This window comes from Drosophila arizonae, chromosome 2 (genome assembly GCF_054131065.1).
Source record: "Drosophila arizonae isolate 15081-1271.41 chromosome 2, UAZ_ARI_1.0, whole genome shotgun sequence".
In the NCBI taxonomy this organism is placed as follows: Eukaryota; Metazoa; Arthropoda; class Insecta; order Diptera; family Drosophilidae; genus Drosophila; species Drosophila arizonae.
Window position 1 is genome coordinate 27,657,012 of NC_142922.1, and position 24,198 is coordinate 27,681,209.

Below are 24,198 nucleotides of genomic sequence, written 5' to 3' on the forward strand. Positions count from 1 at the left end.
GCAAGTTCTTCTTAGCAACTATTCTGCTTCTTCCTCTAGTTGCAATTATCAAATGTTTGCAGCAGCAGTTGAAGAGGGACATGCCCTAACGATTGACATTGCTGCATTGCAAATGCGACAACCGCATTTTGGCCAAGCGCCCGAACTGCTAGCCAAAACTGGCCAATTGCGATGCATCACGTCATACATATATATCTGTACATATGCATATATATGCGTATTACACATTTCATTTAATTGCTTCGTTGATGGCGCTGGTACATACAAATAGATAAATTTTTGCTGACGTTGTTTTGTGGGCGTTGCGTTTGCCTAATTGTTTTATTTCGCATAAAACAGTGGAAAAATCATGATATTTTAATAGTCTGTAAAAATAATACCGAGTGAAATGAGCATTTAGTAATTTAATTTTAGAATATCTTCTATGCGATTGTCATGAATTTAAATGAGGCAGAGACGATTTCGTATGCATTTAGTAATGCCTAATTAAATTGGCTTGTTTTTAGTAAACAAACACAATATAATTGAGCGAATAAATAAATAATTGAGCAAATAATACAATGCAAATTATTAATAGATCAATAAATAGAATTAATTTAATTTAATTTAAGCAAAAGAATCTCAAAAGATATAAGAGCTAGAGAGCTGAAATTTGGCATGCATACTCGTGTATACCATAGGCAATACAAGTTTATCTTATGTTTTCGATAACTCATCCGATAACTTTTTTATCGAGAATAATCGAAAAATCGGCTTTGTGTTTTCAGCCTAATTTGAATATTTTTATACCTGTAGACTTCAAATTTGTGTTGTATATAAAGTTAATGGATACACAGATTTTGTAATTTACAGATTTTACAATTTCAAAAAACGTATTTCAAGTACTAGGGACTTGTGCTTTGGAATGTACACACATATTATTACATATTATTACCATATGATTACGTTTTGAAAGTTTCATTAAGATTGTATATCTCCAAAAGAAATTATTCAACAAATAAATCCTCATAATATTGCCCACACTGCAGCGCAGCTCAAGCGCAGTCGTGATATACGTGTGTGTGGATGCGTGTGTATGCATGTGTGCATAAAAGAAGTGCAGAATGAGTAGAATATCAGCTTGGAATATACAGGGTATCTCCTAGTCGAGCAGTCTCGACTGGAGCCTTCTTACTTGTTTTGTTTTGGTATTTTTTTAAAGCCAAAAGTCTTAGACTAGTCATACAATAAGTCTTAGACTAGTCATACAATATATTTATGTATTTCTATAGATAATTCACTTTAATATTATATCAGAGCTCTGCTCTTTCATCGATGACTCAGTTGCGACCCACACTTATTGATTGCATTTTCTTTTCTTATTTACCAGCAGCTCCACTCGGAGTATAGGAGCACTTATCGTTGGCATGAATTTACGGGCAATTCGAGGCCGGAGGTTGTGCGCCGGGCGCCAGCTCCAAATCCAAGTCAATTTGTTGGTGCGTATCAAGCAAATCCTAATCCATGCAGCCCAACAGCTTTGTCCACTTATCTGGCTTTGTCATGGCAACGTATTGATGCCAATATATTATCTATTCCAACCATTTGTCATTGTGTGTGTCGCCTCTTCTACCCAAATAGGTCCAACAAATGAGCCGCCATTGCCACGTCGGAAAAAATGCCCCGAATTAGCATATAAATCGCACGAGTTTATTATAGGATCCGAATATACAGACGCACGTCGGGATGCCAGTGCGCACCGTTCGGCGAGGGTAAGTACCTCATATAAATATATATGTATGTGTATATATACATATATATTACAATGTATAAAACTCACCTTTGATTCGACCTTGCGCGATGCGCGATGCTAGCACAAATATTGCGAACAGTTGCCTGGTGTCAGATGTTGTCTTAATAAATTTTACCTTAGGGGTCTCAAGCGTAGGATTTTTAATCAAAATTTATTATTGATTAAATTAAAGAGAAATATTAAAGAATTGTTGTGCAATAAAATCAGTAAATGAAATGCAAATAAATCTAGTATACAAAAAAAAAAACTACTCAGAAGTAGCAGCTGATTCAGTAGACTTTTATTAATAGGGCAACAAAATTCTATTTTCAAACACTAACAAAAACCTTCAGTACATTTTTATTTTATAAGAAGAATCCTTGAACCCTTGTGTGCATTTCTCATTTTTATAAATCTTATAAGCTTGTATTTTTATACCCTGAACCCATTTTCAATGGGAAATCAGGGTATAATGGTTTTGTTGAAATGTATGTAACAGGCAGAAGGAGGCGTGGCAGACCCCACAAAGTATATATATTCTTGATCAGGGCGACGAGCTGAGTTGATTTGGCCCTGTCCGTCTGTCTGTCCGTCTGTCCGTCTGTCCGTCCGTCCGTCTGTCCGTCTGTCCGTATGTATGAACGCGTCGATTTCCGAAGATATAAGAGCTAGAGACTTCAAATTTTTTTTTAAAATGTCCGTAATTACAGCGCGCATATCAAGTTTATCATTAAAAATCGATAACTCATCCCTATCTTTTTTATCGATAAAAAACCTTATCGAAAACCAGTTATAAAATTATATCTTCTACACCTTTATTGCTAGTCTCCAAATTTTTAATGTATGCTTATATGCTTATATTTATACAATTTCGTTTTTTTTTAAATTTACCCCCACCCTTAAATTCACCCCTTCACCCTCACTTTTGTAAAAAATTTCAAATGCTAGAGACTTGTGCTTTGGCAATTACATGCATATCCATGTTATAATCATAATTTCAAAGTTTCATGAAGATCGTAGCTTTTCGTCCATAAAAAAAGTTATTAAACAATTGAGTTCTCATAGTAAGCGCTCCCTGCCGCCCATGCGTGTTTATGCTTGTGTGTGTATATGTATGTAATTGTTTGTGTATGTGTGTGTGTGTGTGTGTGTGTGTGTGTGTGTGTATGTGTGTGTATGTATGTGTGTGTATGTATGCCTGTGTGTGTGTGTGTGTGTGTGTGTGTGTGTGTGTGTGTGTGTGTGTGTGCGTGTTTCTTGTGTAAGCTGAAAGACGCGAAAAATTATTGAAATAGCTATTACTCCAGGGGTTCAGGGGATCTCGTAGTCGAGTAGTCTCGACTAGAGCTTTCTTACTTGTTTTATTTATTTTTATTTTATTTTATTTTTTAATGCAGTCACGTTCTGTGCGCATATTTAATGCTCATATATGAGCTGTTGAGAAATGGCTGAATAAAATAAAATAAAATTAAATAAAGTCTGGGTGGTTATGCGCACATTTGTGGGTTCTCGGAAAATTGAGGAGCTGCCATCGTAAAAATTCATGCGCTGTTGAAACTTCAAGTAGGGCCTACGAGCAAAAAGTAAAGTGTAGGAATTATAAAAAAATTGTAAGAATTTTTTTGTTCTTTAACATGTTCAGTGACATAATACCCTTCAGTAAATTTACTTAACTAGCCGTGGTTAGCTATGAACTCATAGATTATATATAAAAAGTCAGTCAATTTTTTGGACCTCGGAAATTCATATTTATCTGTTTAATACTGTTTTTAAAACTGATAACATCATATTTAATCTTCTTTAGCACTCTCTCAAAGAGTTGAAGTTCTATAGCGCTATATTTGGAGCATAAGTTCCTCTGCTTTAATAATCGATAATTAATTTCATTTTATTACATTACATTAGTTATTTAGAGTACATCGTGACGCTCAGAAGAAATAAACCAACTTTTCCTAATCTATATCCCACTTTTAAAGTGCATAGAGTCTTAAAGTCAGCAGCACCCATTAAGTGCAGTCTCTCGGGATTTCTTTATTTATTTTTTTGCTAATGCACAATGCGCATTTGGTAAAGGGTCTATTTAAAAATATTATGTGTGCGCAGGTTGACTTTTTGCTTAGTTTGTCATTGAGGTTAATTCGTTTATGCAGAAATACGTTCATATATGTATGTACGTATATATATCTGTGTGTGTGTGTGTGTGTGTGTGAATTTGTGGCCAAAAGCCATACTCAGTGGTTTCTAATGTCACATAAAAAGGCACAAATGTGGCTTGGTGGTAGTGCGGTCGGTCGCACTGCCAATGCTAATTAAAAATGCGCACATGTTGCACACAAGGACACACTCTACTATACACACACATGCATATTTATTTGATTATGTATGTACGTGAGTGTGTGTGTCTTTTTATTACACACCCTGGCAATACATAATTAATTGGGTTTCATTTGGGTGCCAGGCTCTGCTGCTGTTCAGCTACCTGATCATGTGCGTCAGCATGGCGTATGCGTAATATTAATGAGCTACTAATTAACTTGTGTGTGTGTGTGTGCCTCCATCTCTCTCCCTTTCCTTTCTCGCTCTCTCTTTCTTTATATTCGCAGTCGGAGGAGCGTGGCACACCCTCGCGCCGCAGCAAATCGGAAGGACCGCCCGTTGTGCCCAATGGCCGCGCCTATCCCATTGCAACGGAGATCGATGGAACTGCAACTAAACAGGTACACAATTGTCAATTGAATGCTGTAGCTAATGTGATATGCATATAATGATGATCGATCAATATTATGTACCTTATATACGTATATATATTTCCAAATGTTCCTATGTGTGCCTGCCGTTATACTAATAGTATATATATCCTTTTCTTATGATTTGCATGTTTTTTGTAATTTAGGGTTGATATTCAATGACTATAGCGGAAATTATAAACAAATATTATTAATGATCTAAAATTGCATTAAGAAACAAATGTTGATTCAGTAATTCCAGTTAGAAAGTCTTGTTGAATAAAAAAAGAAAAACAATTTAATTTAGGTATTTTTTTTATTTTTTTTTTTTTAAATTCATATCTCGCAAACCGAAATATGATATTCAGTCGCTCTCACTCTGAGCAAGAGCCTTTGGTTCTTTTCGTTTTTATTTTCGGGTTGAGCGCTTTGACATATTCCTTTGTTGCTCTTTTAACGAACATCGTTTTAGGAGAGATACCATTGATGTTTTACCTAATATAACTCTACCGAATGATTGAGTAAAAACCAGAGCAGAAAATAATAATAATAAAACGATTTCCGTCCGATCGCGAACGAACTCATTGAAGAACCATCGAAATCGGTTGCTGTCTGAATATTTTCTCTTTGAGTAAAACTTAAGAGAGGGTCAAAAGTTGTTTAGGAGCATGGATTAATTCTTTGCGGTTTGAAGTGCAAGAAGAGATTTTTATGATCTTATGACCTGCTGTAAGAACGCATTTAATTCAAAAAGCACACTCAAAGAATTTAAATTTCTAAAGGTGTAAATATTATAGAAATAATTTATAATAACAACAACAAGCATCAGCAAAGAAAAATCTTCTACAAAATTTAAAAATTAACTAATATGAAATATAAACTGTCACACAAGCCAAGTTTTAGCAGTAACGATATGTTTTACTTAAGTTAGTTACAACGTTTTTCAGCTTATGTCATTGGGTATCAAATAAATATCCCAGATTTAATCTCTCACTAATGCTCAACTAAGTCTAACATAAATTCCAGCAATCCCTACTTAAAAACTCTTTTTGAATTTTGCAATGCATGTGCTGCATATATGTATTTGGCTTATGGCTACTTATATACTACACAAAGACATATATAAGTATGTGATATGTACATGTGTATCCTACTGCGATAAGCTGCAATGGCAACGCCCTATCTCAATTGCGACACGTCCGCAAAGTTGTCAGCCGACAAAATTGCTAACCAGCATGATTTTATGCCTTGTCATGGCGCCACTAGCTAGAAAAGAAAGCAAATATATGAGTATGAAAAGGAACTGTCGCCAATACCGATCCGAGATAGGGTGCGATTCAATGGTCCAATGGACCAGCCATTGGAACCGAGCGCCCAGCGACGCGCAACAATTTCTATTAGTATTTTTTCACTGTCGCTGTCTATCGTGATTTACCCGCCCCACCTCAAGCCCATTTTCCTGCTGGGCCTTCACATATTTCCTATTATAGACAAGTTCTATTAGGTGAGTGTGTATGTGTGTGTGTGTATATATAGAACACATGTCGTTACATTTGTAACTTGTTTCTGTCTCGCCAATGCAGCTATAGGAAACTTATGTAGTAACAGCCAACACACACACACACACACATCTCTCTATCTCTCTCTGTGTGTGTTAGCCATTAAGTTGACGGCCACAGCGTCAGCTAGTCAGCCAGACAGAGAGACAGACAGTCAGACAAATAGACACACATACACTCGACCTGAATGTAAATTTTTAATCTGCAAAACTCTTCAACATTTGCATAAGTTGCCTTTACTGCTGCTTATCGATTTTTATTTTTCCGCCATATAACTACTTCTATGTATCCTTGATAAATGTTTCGTATATTATATTTAAGTATGTGTCATTTATGTTCTGGGATTTCTTGTGCATGGGGGTTTTACTTCATATGCTCATGATTGAGTACATAAAAGAAGTCATCTATAGTTTGCGCTTTAAATTTGATTTGTTTAGATTCACAGCTCTCATAACTTTTCCAAGTTCCACATGATTTTCATTCTATAGGTTTTATTTGAATAATTTAATCAAAATTATTATAAATAACTAGCCATATAATATTGAACTTCAGTTTATGCTGGCTGTGGCTTCTGAAAGTTATGAGACCGAGGAACAGAATCATATATTTTTAAATATTTATAATTTATAGGAAAACATCCATTAAAATTTGAAAATTATTAATGTTAATATATATTTTTTATATATTTGGAAATATTATCCTAAATATTATCATGATTGCCATTAAGTATACCTATTGAAGAGTTCATATCAATTAGCGTTTAATATCAAAATTTACAAATTATACTTGTACTTTGTGTATTTTTCTCTTTCTCTTCCTCTCTTCTCTCTTGTTCCAACTAACATGCTCTCTTTCTCTGTATTTTTCTCAATGTTAACTGTGCCGTGATCGTTCTGTAATTGAACATAACTAATACTAATACTAATGCTAATGCTAATAATAATTGAATTGAATTGAACACTCAATGCGTCAATGCAATTGCTTTCTCTCTCTCTTTCTTTTTCTCTTTCTCTCTCTCATTCTTGTTTGTCTCCCTCATTTGTTTGTTTGGTCTTCTCGTCTCTTGTGATTCTGCTCTTCTCTTTCGCAGGCGGGTGAGTCAAATGGCCTATTGAAAAAGACCATCACAAAATTGAGCACTGAGTATCGCCTGCAATTCGTTTGGCCCAATGACCGACGCATTAAGGGCAAAGATTCGACGACGGCGGCCCGAGCCGCGGCCGGCGATTATCCAAGAAAGTCAATATCATTGGGGGCGATCCGATCGGGTCAACAGCCACAACACACACATCAATATCAAACGATAGGTGCCAACGGCATGCCAACGGTGCATAAAAAACGTACAACAAATCAGAAAGAAGGTGCGACAGCAATATGTCGTCGCTAAGCATTTACATACTTATACTACAAAATACATATTTATATATATATATCCTATTAGCGCATAGTTTCTTTCAATATCTCGTATATGTATCTACTTACTAAAAACTACAACAAATTAACCAATCGAGCGTACTAAAACGAATAATTTTTACATTTGATTTGATTATTACTAATTTTCAACAACTAAAGAAATTGAGATCTAACTAAATTTAAAACTAACTTTTACTAAAAAGTAATTGCTGAGCGCGCATTTAAAGAGTTCTATATATATAGTAAATCTATTCATTTCTTTGTTTTTGAAGATCATATTAAAAAAAAAAAAAATACATTTTCTGAAATGTCCTTGAATTTACAAAAACCGAAAAAAGTATTTACAATTATTTCATGCCTAATATTTCGATGCGTTGACTAGTGTTGGTAAATTACATGTAGCTCAAACATTAATCTTTACAACACTGCCAAAGAAAGAAAAATGCTATAAATTCGCAAACAATTTTGATTACAAACAAATATCAAACGATTTTCATGTTTTTTATGTATACGTCGTCGTACATTTTTGCTTTTCATCCAAACAGATATAATATTACTAGTTGTATATCGTATGTACGTATATATATATATATCGTATATATGTATGTATATATATATATATATATATATATATATATATATATATATATATATATATACGTAAGTAAAACACTTAGGCTTAAGTCACCCTCGAAATAAACCTTTTTTAAGTACAAATATTTTTATTAATTTTAGTCAACAATTGTTTTTAGGTACACACGAATCTTTCTGTTTTTTTTTACATTTTTAAAGGCATATTTTGGTTTAACGCTTTTGACATTACTAATTATATGTTTTCAAGCAGTTAGCGATCTCTACTCTTTTTCTCTCTCTTTGGAAGTCTCAATATCTATTTCTATATAGAACGAAATTATGCTAAATTCTTTTCCAAAAGAAAAAAAAAAAAAAAATAAACAAACACTCACACAAGAATATCTTTATAGCAAAATAAATATAAAAAAGTAAAGCTGACGTAAGTGTTGAACTAAATTCATTTATATTAGTTCTAAAAAAAAAAAAACAAAAAAATACATCAACTACATGGTAAATAAACTGACATATTCATTTCTGTTGATGCAAAGCCGTAAAATTCCATTGATCGATACTTAATTTAATGATAACGAAACTGAAACTGAAACCCGAATTGCCTTGGCTTACCAAAATTACACTATAAAAACCGGAAACGATCCTGTGCCGCACGTATCAATGCAATTTTACGATAATGATAGCTAAGTATAGTCGGAGCATGCTGTCGCAGGTTGTGTGTTATCTCATTCGTTAAATCCTTTTATTGATTTATTGTCAGTTTTTGAGTTGTATAAAGCGTAGGAGTTCCGTTGGCTTTAGTTGAGTTGCATGCGAGAAACGACAAAATGGAATTTGCATTATGCATTATATATCATATTCATTATATCAGCATTAATCGTACATTTCAAGAGGTGTAATACAAGTCTAGCAGCTAGCTGAAGAGGATCAGTACTTGAGAGCAGCCTAAGTCCTTAACTGTTTTTAATATATTTCTTTTCATTTTAATTTAATTAGATTTCGGTTTGAACTTTACGAATTAATGCAAATAGAAAAGAATAAATATAAATATAGACAGAGCTGTATTATAAATATATTGAAATATCTTAAAACTCTTATATATATATTTTATTTTCATTTCATATATGTATATCAAAATTAAAATTAATTTATCAAAATAAAATACAGACACGTTTCACATAACTCAAATTTACAGTCAAAAAGCCAAGTGGCTAGGTAAGACAATGCAAAAACGTAAGCCAAAATCGAATTGTATATTCATATAATAAAAATTTTACATACTCTATATAGACACCTTATAAATATATATATATATATACATATATATAAATATCATTTGCAAATAATGAACAAGTGGCTTCCATTGCAAAGCTTTTAAGTCTTGCCTTTATACCTTGAGCTTGAAGAGCTTTTTAGTGCAGCCTGAAAATCGATTGGCCGTAGTGCTTCAAGACAAACAACAACAAAATAAAAACCAACATCTTTTTTATAAACATAAATTATAAAACATTCAAATATAATATATATACACACTGCGCTGCATTAAACTCGAAATGTTTATATTTTTGTATGTATATTAAAAACAAAATTGGTTCGAATTTCGTTCTATATTCCAAAAAGTGACCCCGAGGCCCTACATAAAGCAATCACGCTTCGAAACATGCAAGCAAATTGTGTACAAACTTTAATTTTCCTATTTTCATTCAAATACAAGCTTAGCAAAATATGTGAAAATTTCTTGTTTTAAATTATTTTCTTCTGTTTGTTTTTATTTATTGAGAACTCTGAAATTTGTGCCAGTTTAGCCAGAATCACAACTAACCACTACTAAAAAACACTCACAACCCACCGAACCACCACGAACCCAGCGCCTTGCGGCTCATTTGATTTGCTGTACAAAGACTCACCCAAAATCTCAGTTCGAATCCTTTTTCTTTCAATTTCTTAGCCAGACACTTTTGCAAATATTTATTAAGATTTTATTTTTCGGTTTCCTTCAAGAATACCTATGTCCTTTAGTTAACACTTGAAGCTAATTCAAACTCGTACATGTTTATTTTATTAATCTCTATGTTAATGACAAAAGAAAGAAAGAAAGAAAAAAAAAATACAATTGCATTGCTTTTTGTTTTAGATGGTACAGAGTTGTTGAAATCTTTTATCTGTGTGCTTTCAGCTAAACTGCATGAGCTGGAACCTTTGGTTAGCGATACGGATGATAGAAAAACACACGAGAAGTATGATAACAATTTAATAAGCTTTCATTTCTCAATCTCTCAATATCAATATCTCGCATATGCTCATGAGCTTGTACCATACCAGTGATGCCATCAACCAAATCTGTAACATCCAAGGCCAAGACATCATAGACCCACCCACATATATCCATCCAAGCAACAAATAACCCAGCTGCAAAACGTGTCGCACTTGCCACTAACATTCATCTGAATATTATTGTTATTTTCTATCACACACTCTGATTGCCAATGTGTTTTCCACACACAGACAAGTGAATTTTGTGGAGCGCAAAATTGCAACACGTCCGTTCTCGCAAACAATCGATCAGGAGCGTCTCAATCACTTCATTACGAAAAGGGAGAACTTTGGCTTCGCCGATACGAAGGAGGACAGCAAACAGGGCCAGTTGGTGGTCATGAATGGCAGTGCACCGACGGCCTCGAAAGCGAATTTGGATTTGTGGTTCAAGGATATGGTTGAGCTGCGAAAGAAGGCCGGCGAATATAAGGTGAGTGTCTCTTTATGGATTCCTTGTTGAATTTATACCTAAGACATCTCTGACTCTGCAGTGTCGCGGCTGGGGCATAGAGATCGATCCCGAGTTGTATAAGAAGCAACGAGATCTCTGGGACCAGGTTTCCAAGCGCAGCTCACTATCAGCACTGTCCTTAGCATCCACTATGCACAGGTGAGCTTAAATTAAATTGATTTAAATTAGTTTGTAATTAATTGAGTTTGTAGACCTATAACCAAGGAGGAGAAGGAGCAGGAGAATAATAAAAAATCAACGCCATTGCAAAAGCCGACACAGCCACTAAAGCCACGAGTTCCTGGCCAAGCCTATTTGATTGATAATAAGGATGAAATTTCTGCACTGCCAGCACGATTTAGCAATATACGCCATCACTTGGAGCGCACCACGGGTCCGGGTAAGCATACGAAGAAAGTTTGATCGAATTCATTTAAGGAAAAAACCAAAAACAGGGGGGAGTATTAGTTGAGTTCTTTGGAGTACTTCACACTCGACTCGTCTCGTCTTCAGCCGTAATTCTCTAATTCCATTTCACATTGATTTTAATAGATGTTGAAGAGGGAGCCTTGTTGCCTTCACCCACGCGGGAGAAACTGATGCCAGCTATGACCAAACGTGAGTCAGAATCTCAACGCGGCAGCCCCAAGAAGACGGCTCTCTCGCGTCACGGTTCACCGCAGAAGGGCAGCCCCCAGAAGGGCAGTCCCAAGAAGGTCCTCAAAAGTAAGTAGTTGCCAATCTATTTATTACGTACACTAGATATAATTCTGACTGACTGTAGCAAAAGGTCTACACAACAACACTTTAATAGCAAATTTATTTCTAAGCAAACAAATTTGATACATAGCTAACAACACAAAGCACTCCTAGGTATTCACCAATATGATACAGGTCTCAATTGTACACGCCCAAAAATAATAAGCATACGCCAATTAAAAAGTTTTTTCGTTTCTTTATCTTTTTCTTTGAACAAATAGTTTGCTTTAATGCTTAAAGTGTTTGATTTGCTTTTAACTCAAAGAACTTCCCGTTGGATATTTTTGTTTGCCAACGAATTTTCTATCTACTCTTAAAGTGCACTAAACAAACGTTTTGATTGATGGGATTTGTGCACAATATTTGATTTGAAAGTAGCTTGCTTGAAAGGCAAGTTTCATTTGTTTATTGCGATGTTTATTTTGATGAAAATATATGTTTTTTGTATAGAACGTCTGTACATACTATTTATATACTTATACATTTGATTGAGGTAGCTCTTTTGAAGAGCAAAATAAAAATAAGAGAATCTAAACATATATAAGTTTCTATTGAGATTTTCGGTAATTGCGAATATAAAATTAAATACAATGTCAATGCGATAGGAGAACTACAGTACTTTAGTTAAAAAAAAAAAGGAAACAATTTTTGATTTATTTAGAAAATACAGATACCAAATTCAAGGAAAAGCTAGAGCGTGAGCTTTAATAAGATAAATGTATTTCCCAATACTATGCTATTACATTTATCTCTATCAACCTTATCCTGTATATATGTATATTACCTGAAATCAAATTTGAATTGGACTTTCAATGTGCTGAGATATATCCATATATATGTATATACATATATGTGTGATAATGTATAGCTAGGATTAATTAGTAAACATAATTTGTAGTGTCATGTACTGAACTCTTCACCAACTATGTAGTAGATATTTCACACTCACCTTCATTACTTAAGCAAACTGTTTCAATGCCAAATTAAAGAACTCATACTTTTGTCATTGAAACAAATCGAAAAAAAAACAACAAAAAACAAACGTATCAATACCAAAAACCACATCTCTTCATCTTCGTTTTGCGTGGTTCAGCACGCTCTCAATCTGTGGGTCCTGGCGCGGTCCACGCTGAGAATGAGTCACCCAAGCGTCAGATACGCTCGGCGAGTCAGGCGCCGACGAGCCGTAAAAAGGTACCGACTGCATCGGCTGGAACTGAACGTAAGCCACGCCCATGTAAGTAGCCAAACGGAGCGCAGATCCATCCCCAACTGAAATTTATGATTAAAAAATAAAAAAGAAAAAAATATATATACTCCGATACGCACGCACAGTTATGTTGCGTGCGTTCGTTCATTGCCTTGTGTTTAATCCTGAGTTGATTTTTGTTTTAAAATTAATTTATTCCTAAGTTGCATATATTATATATATACATACATATATATGTATATATATATAATTGGTTAAGATTAGAATTGTTTAGATTTTGTTGATTAGTTTCATTTGCAATTAATTTAACTATAGTTTTAGTATTTAATCACACACCGCAAGTTTGTACGTTCATTTCGAAACATACTTCAACTGGATATTTACATAGTTAAGTGTCTAAATAAAAACTAAAAAAACTAAAAAAAAAAAAAAATACCAAAATAGAAAAAAAAAACTAATACGTATAAGGTACGTTCATATTCACTGTTAGCTTAGTCTCTGGTCTTGCGGTTCATTTACTCGTATTTTAATTTTAAGAACTTAATTATCTTTGATTTTTACTCCGAGTATTATTTATTGTTCTGTAATGAAGCGTTTGATTGGTCTTTCGAATAAACATTCTATAGTTTAGCATGTTGAGTGAACAAAATACTAACAAAACTAATAATACTATAAATAAATACAAAATAAAACTTTTAATAATACTACATACTAATACCGTAAATACTAACATATTCAGTGTTGAGCAACGGCTAAAAATTCATTATTTTGTGCGTGTTGTGAATCTAACCCAGATGATTTTGAAACTATATATACATATGTATGTATATATATGTGTGTATACATAAATAATTTATTTATCAATTTTGCAATAAGTGTGTGGGCGCTAATAACAAGATGTTGTTGGCTTTGATGTTTGTGAAAATAACATTTGTGTACAATATATTAATCATTACATTATGTTACTTATGCATATAACGAAAACGAAAAATTTTCTTTGACCTGCCAAAGTCTAAATACCTTTGCAGCTATGACATGATCTAAGTACTCAGATATTATTATAATAAAATGGTTGTTTTAAACAGAAAATAAAATTTTATCGAATAAATATATGCAGATAAAATCATATTTTAGAATTATTCTTTAGAATATTTTATTTACAGAATAAATTTCTTTCAAGTTCGGTCAAGTTTGTTTAACGTTTGCCTAGAGTCCAAAGTCTAGAAAGAAATTTTTGTTTGACATGCAGGTGAAAGAGATCAACTTCTGCATTGGTATTTACGATTCCACTTTCCAATGAAATTTATAGTAAACTTAATTTGGGCAATTGACAAAGTTAAGGCAATTTTGCCGATATTTATGTTGGCAAATTGCTTAAGAGGTTATCTTTATGTTAAAAATTTAACAATTATAATTTTGAGAGTTTCGGACCAATTTTGTTTACATAATAATTAAGTTATCTTAGGCTAATGCAATTCTTTATCTCTATGTTCCTGTTAACTAACAAAAAGCGATGAATGGTAGCTTTCTTTTACGTAGACTAACCCATTTCTGTACCTCTCAACGTAAACTAACAAACGAAGATTTTAAGAACGCGTCTTTTATTAGTTTTATATATAATTTTTTAATACTTCAACAATTATTTGCCTTTATTTGAGTTGCATTTTCAATTCGCCGATAAAGAACAAAAATTAAAATATACATTTTAAACAGAAATTCATATTCAAATTTGTTTTTTCATGTGCCTTTTGTTTTGGTCTGAAAACAAAAACTAAAAAATGACATCTTAAAACCGAACCCGACGCCAAAATCAAAATCGTAAAACAAAATCGAAAACAAAAACGAACGCAAAAAAAAAAAATGTTTTTATAGCCACCCTATCCACAACATCCCAATCCCGCATTAAAAGTAGTTCCCTGCCACCGCCTAACGGTAAAGTAGCCTCAGCGCCAACAGCAGCAACCGCAGCAGCAGCAGCAGCCGCCGCTACAGCAACATCAACATCAACCGCCCGTACAGCAGCCTCAGCCCATGCTAATCATGCTAATCAATCACATATATCACAATGCAAGAGCTACAACAAAAGCAACAACAAGAAGCCGGCAGCCAAACAGCAACAGCAACAACAGCAGCAACAACTGCAAATGCGTAAGAAAGACAAAGATAGATCGAATATTAGTTGCATTAGTCAAGTTGGTGCTGGTAGCGAGAGTAGTGCAAATAGTGCGAAGCATCAGCAAAACAAGCAGAGACAGCAACAGCTACAACAACAGTTACAACATCAACAGCAGCCAGTACAAGCTGGTGCGTCAACAACAACAACAACCCCACCAACAGCAACAACAACAACAGCAGCAACAACAACAACAACAACAGAAACTGCAATGGCACCCACCCGACCTGTCACCATCAACATCAAACGGCTAACGGTACCAGGTCAGGATAGAAAATTGGCTGAAAGTGAGTAAAGTTTGTCCGCAAAACTTGAAAATCAAAAATAAAAACAAAATTCTCTGCAATATAAATTTGATACACCCATAAAAAAAAAAGAAAAATATGATCTAAAATGGAAATGCTGTAAAATGACATCTGAAGCGCGAAATGTTTGTGTTGCAACTTTTGTTAACAAAAACAATAACAAAACAGAAAAGAGACAAAAAAGCAAAAAATACTAAATTTAATTACAAATAATTGCGCATTTCACACCTTGTCGAAAAACTGTGTTGTACAACAAATTAGTGTTGAGTAATGAAATTAGCATTATTATTTACGAATTGGCATATTGAAATTGGGCGACATTTACCTCTATGTTATTTATATCTGTTCGATCAGCCTTGTGGAATTAATCAGTGTGTGTCTGTGTTAGTGAATTGGTATTTATTTTAGACATTGGCAAAAGTTATGGTATTTATTCTGTTTGTGTCCCGTTATTCCACAGGGCTGTATTGAGAGATAATGAAAAATTCTTGTATTTGTTGCAAAGTTGCCTAAAAACCAACAAGCGTTACGTGTTATTTACGTGTTAGTTGTTGTTGTAATCAATGTTTGTACTTGTTGTCTTTGCAGCCGTGTGTCTAAGTCAGCCCAACTATCGTTTCCATCTATGCCTCCTATAATTTGTAGTATTTTAAATCTAGCTTTACTTTTACAAACCACTAGCTTCATTTCATTTTTTCGTGTACTACTCAGTGTTATGTGTCTAATAGTATAAGTAGTTAGCCTGTCTAGTATTTTTAGATGTGATTTTTTTTTCATGTATTGTTAATACTATATATATATTTTACAATAGAACACTTAACATATACAGTACATCACATTTCGCAGTGCAAACTAAATAAACCAAAAATTCCCTGATTTCCCATTTTCAATGGGTTTAGGGTAAAAGAAATAGGTGAAAAATATCAACTTTAAAGCCAATATAATATAATATGGCTTTTATGTTAAAAAGTTGTTATATTAACATTATTCTAAAGGGGTTTTCAGATTACATTTTTGGATAACATAACCTTTGATATCCGTTTTCGTAAGTAACATCAACGAAGTTTTTCAATCAATATAAAGTAAAGTTAGGCAGAGACATTACTGTATTTAGTACATTTTAAAAGGTCATTTTTGTGATATATAAGAGTAATAAAGCAAATAACATTTTGAGATACAGACTTATAGCTCTTAAGATGAAAGGAGTTATTTGACTATTAATGTATCGATACATCGATTATCGATATCTTTGTGCGCTGTCGTCGTTGCCTGTTACACACCCACACGCTTCTGCCAAACCAAACCCAAAACTGAAACTGAACATAAAGAAACTATTTTTCTTATCTGTTCAAAACTCTTTTGCTCCTTATTTTATTGCGTGCTCTAAGTAGTATTTTTTTAATATAATTGACTTTTACTGTAATATTTGCTGCCTTTCTGTGTTAAATGTCTTTTGGATGTGGCATGCCTCTACCTTTGCCCTCTTGTGCGCTTTGTATAACATTAAAAAAAAGTTATATATACATATATTCAAAAGCAAAATTTCTTCCTAAGTTCAATTCAATTCTTACTAACAAATTTGGTTGCCTTTTAAGCTTTGTGCTTAATTCGTGTTTTTATTTTTGAATAAGTTGAATTAAATATAATTTAAAACTAAGTTATTACGTTATGTTTAAGAAAACAGAAAACATTTCTTTTTACAAATAAATATTTACATTTTAAGTTACAACTACTAACCTACTATATAACTCGATCACAAAGTTTGCTTAATGAGAGAAAAAAAAAAGAAAAAAAGAAAAAATCGACAGCTGCAGCAGCCTAAAACTAAAACAAACCAATAAAGCGCCACAAATAAAGTACATGTAAACTTTGTTAATCAACCTTTTTAACTCTGCATAAATATTTTTAATGCCAACAGACGATGCCGAAGACGGTCGAGAGACTGCTATTTCAATTTCTAGCTGCAGTCCACAGCCAGTGCCCGAGGTGCCCGATGAGCCATTGGTGAAATCGCCGCCGGAGCCCACACGGGTCAAGTCGCCGGAGCAGATTATAATGCGCTCTCCCGATCCAGTTAACTGGACGGTGCCCTTGGACACTGGCAAGACATTTACCGTCACACAAAATGTCAAAGAGGGTAAAAAATTACATTGAAATTCCAGTCCCGGTATTTTGTTAATTTGAATTTTTTACACACTCGCAGGCGAGAACTATAGTCGGCCTCAGAGCGAGATAAAAGCGTCAACACCGGTGGAAAAGCCACCACCGCCACCACAATCGGCACCGCCACAACTAACCGAACAGGCTAAAATGGACGGTAAGCCTTAAAGCACGCTTCAATAAACGCAACTTCCATAAAAAATCCAACCAAAAACCAATATGAAGTCGACATAAGTAAACACAAGAAACAAAACAAAAAACAAAAAAGAAATCAACAAAATAAGAAATCGCTTTTACAAATATTTATATATTAACTCGTATTTAAATATATGTATCTGTATATGTATATGTATGTATCGCTACTCACAACCATCATCCAAAATCCAATCATCGTTAAGCAATCTTCAAAATACAAAAAAATCGCAACACCAGCTAAAGCCAAACTCAAAAACCAAGCGTAAATATAATGCAACAACTTTCCCCTCTCTTTATCTCTCTCAGTATTAAGCCAAGATATCGCAAATCAAAAAAAAAAAAAAAAAAAATTCAAATGATATATAAAAAAAAAAAAAATAATAATAATACAATCGTTAAGCCAAAATGCGTATTTCCACATAGCGTATCAAATGCGTAGTTCCTTTGCGTAACATTACAAAACACTATTTCCACAACTATTTCCCCCCCTCCAATGCCTTCACATCCACACACACACAGCCTGGAAGTCGGTCGGCAGCCCCACAGCGAGCAGCTCGTCTGGCGCTGTCTACGGCAAAACGCTGACGCCCACCACCCAGCCGGGCGGGGCGGTACGCTGCGAAGTCAGCACCAAGCCGGAGCCGGCCCTCTCATCGTCCTCATCGACAGCGACTGCCTCGACGGCCCGTTCAGCTGCCGTCGATGTCCTGGAGAAGGCGCGTGACCGATTTGATCGCTTCTGGGGCGGCAGCAGCACCAGCGGCGCCAACAAGGAGGAGAGTGTCTAAGGATCGACAATTGTGGGTCGTAAGTGCTTCAAGTGCAAAATGTATTTGGCATTAAAGCGAACAAACAATTTGCTAAATTCAATTAAAGTTTTTGACACGTAATGTCCGCCTCAAGCATGCAAAAGCCACATACTCTAATCTCCTGCAAAATCTGCGATGCAAAAGCTATCGATAGTGCCTCAAGTCGATAGTTGCGAAAGTCGATAGATAGTCTGATATGTTGAGTTTCTTCTATATAATACCTCTATTATATATATTTGAAATGTTTCAGTTTCCCTAATTACAGCCTTCTTTACTTGAAAAAAAGCTGTAGCACTAACGTGCAGTCGATAAAAATCGATAAAGAGAGCAAAAATAACGGTGATTTATTGATAGTTTTGCAGCAGCCTAAACTATTTCGGCTTTAAATACCTGTTTACTTGGAAAACTACGAAACAACAACATATTCGATGAATTAATGTAAAACTCCACTAAGTTCTCATTAGAGGATTTCAGCTGAATTTAAATTACCCATTATTAGTAGTCAAAGATGTCACTCTAGACTATAATTTAGAGCGCTCCATGTGCATTACGCCCCTAAAGAATATATAAGACACTTACTTTCACTGCCTATGATCCCCCAAAAGAAATAACAGAAATTTTCGCGAGCACCCTAAACACAAGCTGGAAATAATAAAAAAGTAACTTTCGAACAAATAAAAATCGAATTGTAATAGCATTAAAGCAAGGACAACATCACCGCAGAGACCCGTCCAACAAAAAGAAAAATTATGAACAACAAACATAATGAGCTAAAGTGTTTTAGCTAAAAACGAAAACCTCAAATTTTTTGTAACTTTCATTAAGATGAAAACGACACAGGTAAATCCAATGGCAAAATACTTATGCTGAGTATATTGGGTAATGCATATAGGGTGAACTAAAAAGATCCGGCAATTAGAACACAAACTTGAACAAAAATAGATTTTGCACATGAGCTACAAATAAAACAAGAAAAAAATTAAATGATATTAATAATATTTTAAGTACACACTTTTGGCAATGATGGTTATAACACACACACACAAACGTACTGTACTACACAAAAAAAAAAAAAAAGAAGCATGTCTATATTACGAAAAACTGTGAAACTAATTTTGCGACATACATTTCAAATAAATGCATACGTATGGAATTATGTAATGAAAATACAATGCATATGAAACGAAAAATGTGTTAGTAAAGAAACAAAGACACAAGCGACAAGCAAACAAAAATAAACGCAGTGTTTGTTTACCTCACTAAAATGCTTCCCCAATAGAAATAAAAAAAATAAAAAAAAATAAAAAAACAAATACTTGTCAACACTGAAAAGTAATTTGCTTAATTTATTTCTGAGTACAAAATTAAAAAAAAAAAACAAGGCATATTTAATATAAATTTGCATTAGTTTTTTCAAGCGAATCTTGAGTTAATAAAGAATTAATTTTATAATTTCACAAATAAGAATTTAAAGCTTAATGTTTAGTATTTATAAAAGATATATAACTGAAGTTAAAATTTTACTTGTGATTAACTTCAGCATTGAGCTTAATTGTTGCTTGCCTAAACATATTTTTATTAAAAAAAGTAAAGCAAAAATATAAAATTCAAAAAAAAAAAAAAAAAAAAGAAAAAAAAAATACAAAAACTACAAAATATAAAACAAACAAAGTTTCCGTGGTATTTATAAACAAGAAGTTAAAGTATGTATTTTTATATGGTTTTCATTGAAAAGCTTGTCTGTTAGTTGAAACTGTTGAGTTGAAGTCTACGTCTTATAGTTAAAGGTAATCCCCCAGTTAAGAACGGAACCCATGTTATCCATGAACGAATTCAACAAACATTTGTTTATTATGCGCAATCTATGAGATTTCAAATACCATATTCTAAACTGCATTAGTTAGACACGATTGTAAGCAAGAACTTTACTAAAATATATAGCCTTGATAAAGAACTCTCTCTCACACACACACTCACACAAACACTATCTTTACAGTTACAGTTCGATATAACAGAATGACAAAACAAATGAATGAAATTAAAATTTCAAAAATAAAGATTTGGAACTCATTTAGTTTTAACTATCGTACTTACAAATTTTAGGCAACTTTAATATGAATATACTTAAGAACAAACTCGATATATATTCTAGCTTGTTTACAAAATAAAATGTATACAACACAAAACGAAATAAATAAATACGTACAGTATGATCCGATTGGTGTGCTATATATATACATATATGAATATGGGATTCATGCATGAATTTTCAAAGAAAAAAAAAAAAAAAAAAAAAAAAACCAAACTAAATTGCATATTTATTTTAATGCCGAAAAATACATTTAAAAAGTTGACTTTCGCGGCAGAATGCAAAAAAAAAAGCGCATTTTAAAAATGAGAAAATTAATTAAATGCAAATGAATCCTTCTAATGAAAAATATTTAATAATTTTGCCCAAATGTCTCACATAAAACGAAACCCTAAGGCACACCAAATAGCCTTGCAAAGATTTAAAACCAAAACAATTTATAAAAGGTCATAAAACCCTATGTACCAACTTTAAAAGAACAACTACAGAAAGTGTAACAGAAACTTCTAAAAATACGAAAATAAAAACAAATCAAGTGATGGTTAAAAAAGAAAAATAATAAAACTATAAATCAAATAAATGGAAAGTGCATATAAACGTTTTAAACGATGTTTTTCAATTTTACGGAAATATGGGTAAAAAAACAACGGGTGGATTCCAAATTATCAGAATAGTATAAAACTCTAGCTCGAAGGATGTACGACCAATTATTCAATAGCTGGATTTAGATGGGGGTTTGAATCGTTAACACTAAAACGGCAATGGTTATTGGTGTTTTGAAGTCTCCAGCTCTTATATGTTCTGAGACCGACATGATACAGACAGACGGAGATCGTTTAGCTACCTTTGAGCACTCCTTCTGTCTGTTGCATTTTTACAAAACCCTGATTTCTTGTTCTTAAGATGTACAAGATAATTTAAAGAAAAAGAGCAATTATTTGTTTTGTGTTTTGCTTTTATTATTATTTTTGCTATTATTACATTTTTCGTTAAGAAAATTTATGTCTATTATAATATGTGTATTATATTTTGGTAAAAGATTTGCGGTTTGGATTAGTTAACAATATTTTTTACTTGGGTAACTTGTAGATTGTGCTTTAAAGTATTTAAAATTAGAGTTTTAAATACAAAATTGGAAAGTTCTATAGATTTTCAGAGATTGTTTTAGGATATTGCATGGATGATTTATATTTCTATTAGATTATATATTATTTTTATATTATGTTGATTTTAGTGTTATTATGCTCTTTTTAAATAATATTATACTTTTTACAAAACCATTTAAATTATATTCTTTATTTTTAATTTAGTTTAAGGGTTTTTTTTTTTTTAGAAAGCTGTTATCACAGTATTGTTGAAATGAAATTAAAATGCATTAGGTTAATTTTGGTATGTTCGAATGTACACAACAATGAAAATATGTATGAAATAGGTGAAGTTTATAAACTAAAATATGTAATGATAATTTTTATAAATGTAATTTGGTTATTTTTAAAGGTCCTTCGAAAATACATGTGTCGAAAAAATATTTAAATTGTGTTTGAGTTAGTTTCGATTGTTATTAGCTATGTTTTCTTATAATTTCATTTTATTAAAGGATTGTTTTAGTTTGTGTTTATGCGGGTTGCTTAATAAGATCTTAAATTAATTTTGAGATTTATATTCCTTGTTATACGAGGGTTAATTGTAAGCGTAAACAGTTTCACAAATATGTGTTAAACTATGTGGAGTGCTACACGAAATCAGTGGAAATTAGTGGGTACAGCTGTACAACAAATCAATCGAGTTGGTCTGGGCTCATTTATACTTCGATATCAAAAAATATAATATATAGACGTCGCTCAAGAGATTTGTTATATATACGTTTGCATTTGCATATAGAGAAGGATGTTCCATATACCTTGCTCACTTTAGAAAAATCTCACTCAAATTGGATGCAATTTGAGCAAAAATTTCGAAAGTAATGTAAGTAATTGTATATGGCTGATGTATGGAAACGATTGACTGATGATTGATAACACACAAAAAACGCATCATCATATATGCAGCTATATATATACATATATATGTATGTGTATATATATATACAAAGATATATGGTATGTAGTATTCATCCATATGCTATATTGAAAATAGGTAACTATCAAAATTTAGCACAATTTCTTAAACATTACACAGTTAGGACCGAGTAAACAATCAAAAGGTATACCAAAAAAGTACTGAAACACAATATTGTGAGCTTCAATGCTAGCTAAATTAATTTTCCTTTTCTTTTTGATGTTTTTTGGTATTTTGTATTCAAATAAATTTCGGGCGCTGGCGCCCCGCACCAGAACTAATCCGATATACTTAATCTTAAACTTAAGCGCTAACTCTTGAATTAATTTAAATAAACATATTAAAAGTTCGTTTTGCTTTTTGGTTATACTCAAAAAATGACACATTTAACAGACTTTTCTTTGTTACTTAAAATATTTGCGTGGTTAGTTCATAGAGTGGGCAAACATTTAAATTTAGTTGTATTTAATTAGAATTAAGAATATGTCAAGGTTGATTTTGTCATTTCATAAATAGATAGTTTTGTTCTCTAACAATTGTAAAATCGAAAATTGCTTATAAATTTAGAATAATCTTTGTTAAAGGGGATTTCTTCTTGCTTTGTGTTTAATGGAGGTTTACAACTCTTGCTAAGCGTAAATTGAATTTCAAACTGTACTTACAACTAAATGCAATTTGTTAATTTTGGTTTTTTAGTTTTAGCATGTGCCACTACGTTTAAATTCGTTAATCTGCCATAATTAAATAATTTTGAATTTTGACATACGTATATATAAATATGTAATTTATATGTATATATATATTTAGGTACATATTCAAAAATGAAATTCAGTTCGCTTAATTAACTAGAACAGAAAATGATAAGTCTTATCAAACCATAGTAATATCATTAATTATATTTATATTTATTTATTGGTTTTATGTATATGTTTTACTGGAAAAATAAATTAGCTGTTTCGATATATTTATTTATATATAAGTTGAGTATTCATATTTAAGGTTCTCTTTCTGCTTGTGATATTTAATTAAATACAGAGAAAGGTTGCTTACGCCTCTCGCAGCCCCCAGAATACGGGAAAAATAAACGTATTCGAGAGTTTTATTCATTTTTAGCTAAGCTAGTCTATAAGTAGTGATTGTTGTATGCATTTGTCTCATATAAAACTATATCGCTTGCCTAACACACTAAACAGCCACGCCTTCTTTCAACGATATCCCTTCTTTCAACTCCATTCAAACACAACAAATTTCACATTTATCGGCGCTTTTGTATCACGCTTAGTTCTCGCTCAGATCCTTGATAGCCTGCAGGATGCGCTTGACGTGGCCCACCTTGACCACGCCCAGATCCTTGAGATCCCGCCTGCCCAGCGTAAGCAGCTCCTTGCCGCGTATATCGTTTTTGAGAAAGCTGTCCACGTACTCCGACAGCTGCATCGTCTCCAGCCAGGTGACCACCTCGTTGACGCTCCAGTTGTTGGCTGCCTCGCGGGTGTTTGTGATCGGCGGCTTGAACTGCTGCTGGCCGGCGGTCGAGCCGGAGCGCAAACGCACCCAGAATGGACGCGATTTGCGACGTCCATCGGGCTGAGGATTAGAAAACGGTTTATTGAAGCAAC

The 24,198-nt window shown here is 33.2% G+C and overlaps 2 protein-coding genes across 10 annotated transcripts in view; one reads left to right on the top strand and one right to left on the bottom strand.

Moving 5' to 3' along the window:
• Positions 1 to 20,080, top strand: part of LOC108612804 (uncharacterized) — a 37,978-nt gene extending 17,898 nt beyond the window's left edge. The window contains 16 exon segments of the mRNA XM_089476418.1: positions 1,370 to 1,478; positions 1,621 to 1,751; positions 4,375 to 4,488; positions 7,147 to 7,417; positions 10,231 to 10,291; positions 10,560 to 10,800; positions 10,862 to 10,980; positions 11,034 to 11,221; positions 11,374 to 11,547; positions 12,674 to 12,817; positions 14,663 to 15,078; positions 15,080 to 15,158; positions 15,161 to 15,250; positions 17,187 to 17,405; positions 17,472 to 17,585; positions 18,143 to 20,080. Coding sequence (XP_089332544.1) covers positions 1,370 to 1,478; positions 1,621 to 1,751; positions 4,375 to 4,488; positions 7,147 to 7,417; positions 10,231 to 10,291; positions 10,560 to 10,800; positions 10,862 to 10,980; positions 11,034 to 11,221; positions 11,374 to 11,547; positions 12,674 to 12,817; positions 14,663 to 15,078; positions 15,080 to 15,158; positions 15,161 to 15,250; positions 17,187 to 17,405; positions 17,472 to 17,585; positions 18,143 to 18,411 — 2,739 coding nt within the window. The 3' untranslated portion in view covers positions 18,412 to 20,080.
• Positions 20,081 to 20,698: 618 nt separating this feature from the next.
• Positions 20,699 to 24,198, bottom strand: part of LOC108612699 (diacylglycerol kinase eta) — a 65,278-nt gene continuing 61,778 nt past the window's right edge. For all 9 annotated transcript variants that reach the window (XM_018005685.2, XM_018005719.2, XM_018005737.2 and 6 more), the window contains one exon: positions 20,699 to 24,166. In XM_018005685.2, coding sequence (XP_017861174.1) covers positions 23,858 to 24,166 — 309 coding nt within the window. In that variant the 3' untranslated portion in view covers positions 20,699 to 23,857. The remainder of the gene's footprint in view (positions 24,167 to 24,198) is intronic.